Source organism: Hordeum vulgare, chromosome 5H (genome assembly GCF_904849725.1).
Source record: "Hordeum vulgare subsp. vulgare chromosome 5H, MorexV3_pseudomolecules_assembly, whole genome shotgun sequence".
In the NCBI taxonomy this organism is placed as follows: Eukaryota; Viridiplantae; Streptophyta; class Magnoliopsida; order Poales; family Poaceae; genus Hordeum; species Hordeum vulgare.
In genome coordinates, this window is record NC_058522.1 from 516436479 (window position 1) to 516439366 (window position 2888).

General features: G+C 43.9%; 1 protein-coding gene across 1 annotated transcript; it reads right to left on the reverse strand.

Moving 5' to 3' along the window:
- Nucleotides 1–397: 397 nt before the first annotated feature.
- LOC123398049 (glycine-rich RNA-binding protein GRP2A-like) lies at nucleotides 398–1454 on the reverse strand. The gene is made up of 2 exons (XM_045092563.1): nucleotides 1265–1454; nucleotides 398–1050 (listed from the first exon to the last, which is right to left on the reverse strand). Exons 1-2 carry the CDS (start codon nucleotides 1376–1378, stop codon nucleotides 865–867), a joined length of 300 nt encoding a protein of 99 aa, XP_044948498.1. The 5' UTR covers nucleotides 1379–1454; the 3' UTR covers nucleotides 398–864.
- Nucleotides 1455–2888: the final 1434 nt, after the last annotated feature.

Genomic DNA, 2888 nt, shown 5'->3' on the forward strand with positions numbered 1-2888 from the left:
GGTCCGTCCATTTCGTCCTGATGGACAAACTCAAGGAGCATTGAAGTTTGAAAGACAAATCAAAGGTGAAGCATCCCGTCGCCCTGAATGATCCTCATGTGAAAGGAAACTAAACTAAACTAATAGTCGGAGCCGATGCACTGGGATCCCCATCCTTGTCATCGGTTGCGTGAGAGGCAGGCAGAGAGGAGGCTGTGTACGGGCACACCGGTAAAGTTTGTGCAGGATGAATGCCCTAGCGCATTTTGGAACCCAAGAAACGTTCAACGGCAAACTCATAGCTCTAGAATGTACATTACGCGATGCATTGCTAAATGGACAACCATACCCTTGATGCATTTGGTACTGTACAAAAAATGAGGTTGCATGCTCACCTTGCATGCATATTGTTTTAATGTATACACAAAGACTGTATCTTTTTATTAATAGAAGAAAGAATAATTATTATAAGCAAGATACAACATATGCACAAACACAAGATGTCCTAAACATAATGCCTAAAGTAGAGGGACAAGAGAGACAAGGGATGCTCAGCTCGAACAAGCAAACAACACAGCTGAACTCCTTAACATGAGAAGCACTCTGTACGCATCATCGATGCCGTAAGCACAAAAGACGATGTCTTCAAGGAATATAACGAGGCCATGGAGTCATCGCCCATCCGATCCCAGGAATTAGACCTAGGGTTTCCGCTGATTGCACGTATATTTGCCGAACATTTTTGGACAAAGTTTGTGCAGATTACGAAATGACTAGGAGTAAAATAATACAAATTTCACGATGCAATGATATGCCAAAGGATACTTGGCAGCGATATCATGGTATATAGATAAGATAACCAGATATGAGGGGGCCCCACATCTTTCATTCCCTCTCGTTGCCGTTGCGGCCAGAGCGGTGGGACGGGGCCTTGGCCTCGAGGACGGTGACTTTGGCGCCGTCTACTAGTCCCTCGTTCATGCTCTGGATGGCGTGGCGCATGGAATCCTCGGATGAATAGGTGACAATGCCAAACAAACGGGACAGGCCAGTCTCCCTGTCCCTCATGATCTGTAGAGACAAAAGCACATGATAGTCTGATCTTGAACTCGGATCTACGGTCCAGTTAGGAGACAAATAAGCATAACACGACGGAAAGAGTAGCATATATGCTTCAAAAATACAGGATGCAGATCTAAAAGTTATCTCTCTCTCTCTCTCTCTTAATGTGTATAATACAGGAGACAAACCGGCAGCAACACAGAGCAGGACGATCTATATATACCTTGCACTCGATCATCTCGCCGAAAGGGGCGAAGGCAGTCTCGAGGGAGGCTTCGTCAGTGCTCCCATAGAGGCCAATCACCAAGATACGGTACCCAACCTCTGAGAGCGCCATTGATTTCTGCCACTGAACAGCAAAGGACTAGTTAGCGACCGAGTGGGAGGAGAACGAAGCAAGCCCAACCCCTATGGAAGCACGAGGAGTCAAGGCTGAACTAGACAGTCCTTTTATTTATAGCAGCACACGGAGCCCGGCCAGCCGTCCGTTCGTCGTGATAGTCCACACCTGCATCCACATGCGCTCTCCACTTCAGTGTGCATCAAACCGGTCGGTACATGTGAGTAGTCCGTCTATGTTTCGGGTGTATTAATTTTCGCTTGATTTTTCCTAAATTAACTGAGCAAAAAAAAATTCTAAATAAATCGATGAAACAATTTTTTTTTACCAACGTTTCAAGAAAAAACCCCGGTCGGCGCATGCATGCATGCCTGCCTATTTGCCTATCAACTGGTGGACAGCTGAGTAGTGGTACTAGCTGTTTGGTGGAGTGTAGCTGTCTTAAATAACTGTGAAATACAGTACGCAGTAACTGTCGAGTGCGAGTGTGTGGCCTAATCTCTCACGATGGCCTCCGTACGTACGTGGCGATAGTGCAAGTGTGAACGATCGCGACTACGACGGCAAAAAGCTTGATCATCGTAACATTTACTACCGGACCCTTGAACCCGATTCAGTTAGTCCGCCCGCTCACTGACAGGTAACAAAAGATCGATCCAGTCGAACTCTTCATATCTTTTTTAAACGTCCGGATTGATCGATACTCCTCCTATTCATCTTAAATATGATGACGATGTAAGGGTTTGTGGACGTGTGTGGACACGTCTGATCAGTCCGTGACGTAGGACACGATCCCATTTCGAACTATATTTTTTAATTTTTATTCATTCTTTTCTTTTTTTTTTCTTCTTCGTCAATCAAGTGCAACTGATCGAACATTTGAAAAAAATATAATAGATGCGGTTGCATGGAAAAAAAAATAGGAGTCTAAAACGAACACTCTCAATCAATAGTGTCTGCGGACATTTAAAAGACCGAATTTACAAGTTCCAACCGTAGATGCTGTCAGTTGGTTGACATGCAGCTGTCTTTTCTACGTGGAGGTTGAGCCTCAGGCCCTGTTTGTTTTAGAAGTCCGGGACTATTTTTAGTCCCAATTTAAAAGTCCCTAGTCCCTATCCGTTTGTTTCCAGGGACTAAATAGGGACTAAAGGTCATTAAATGACATGCAGAAAGACCATATTACCTTTAATAATGTAATAGTAGTTATTAAATGACATGCTAAAAGTAGGGGCATTGTTGGAAAAAATGCCAAAAAGTCTCAAAAAGACCCTTCCATAAAGACTTCTCCAAATAGTTCCAAATACCCCATTTTAGTCCCTAAAAGTTACTCCTGTTTGTTTTACATGGGACTTTTTAAGATTTTTTTAGTCCCTGCACCAAAAAGTCCTTGTAAACAAACACCCCCTCAGCGCTCAGCATAATCCATTTGCCGTACTTGCTTAGCGCCAGTTCTTTACTGGTAGCCGATATTGCAAAGGAAACAAAAACTAAGCATAAGCGTCTA

Excerpts from the sequence above, each read along its gene's own strand:
- LOC123398049 (XM_045092563.1), bottom strand. The coding sequence starts at position 1,378 with ATGGCGCTCTCAGAGGTTGGGTACCGTATCTTGGTGATTGGCCTCTAT. Across the intron at positions 1,051-1,264 it reads GCGAGATGATCGAGTGCAAG|ATCATGAGGGACAGGGAGAC; the intron begins GTATATATAGAT and ends TTGTCTCTACAG.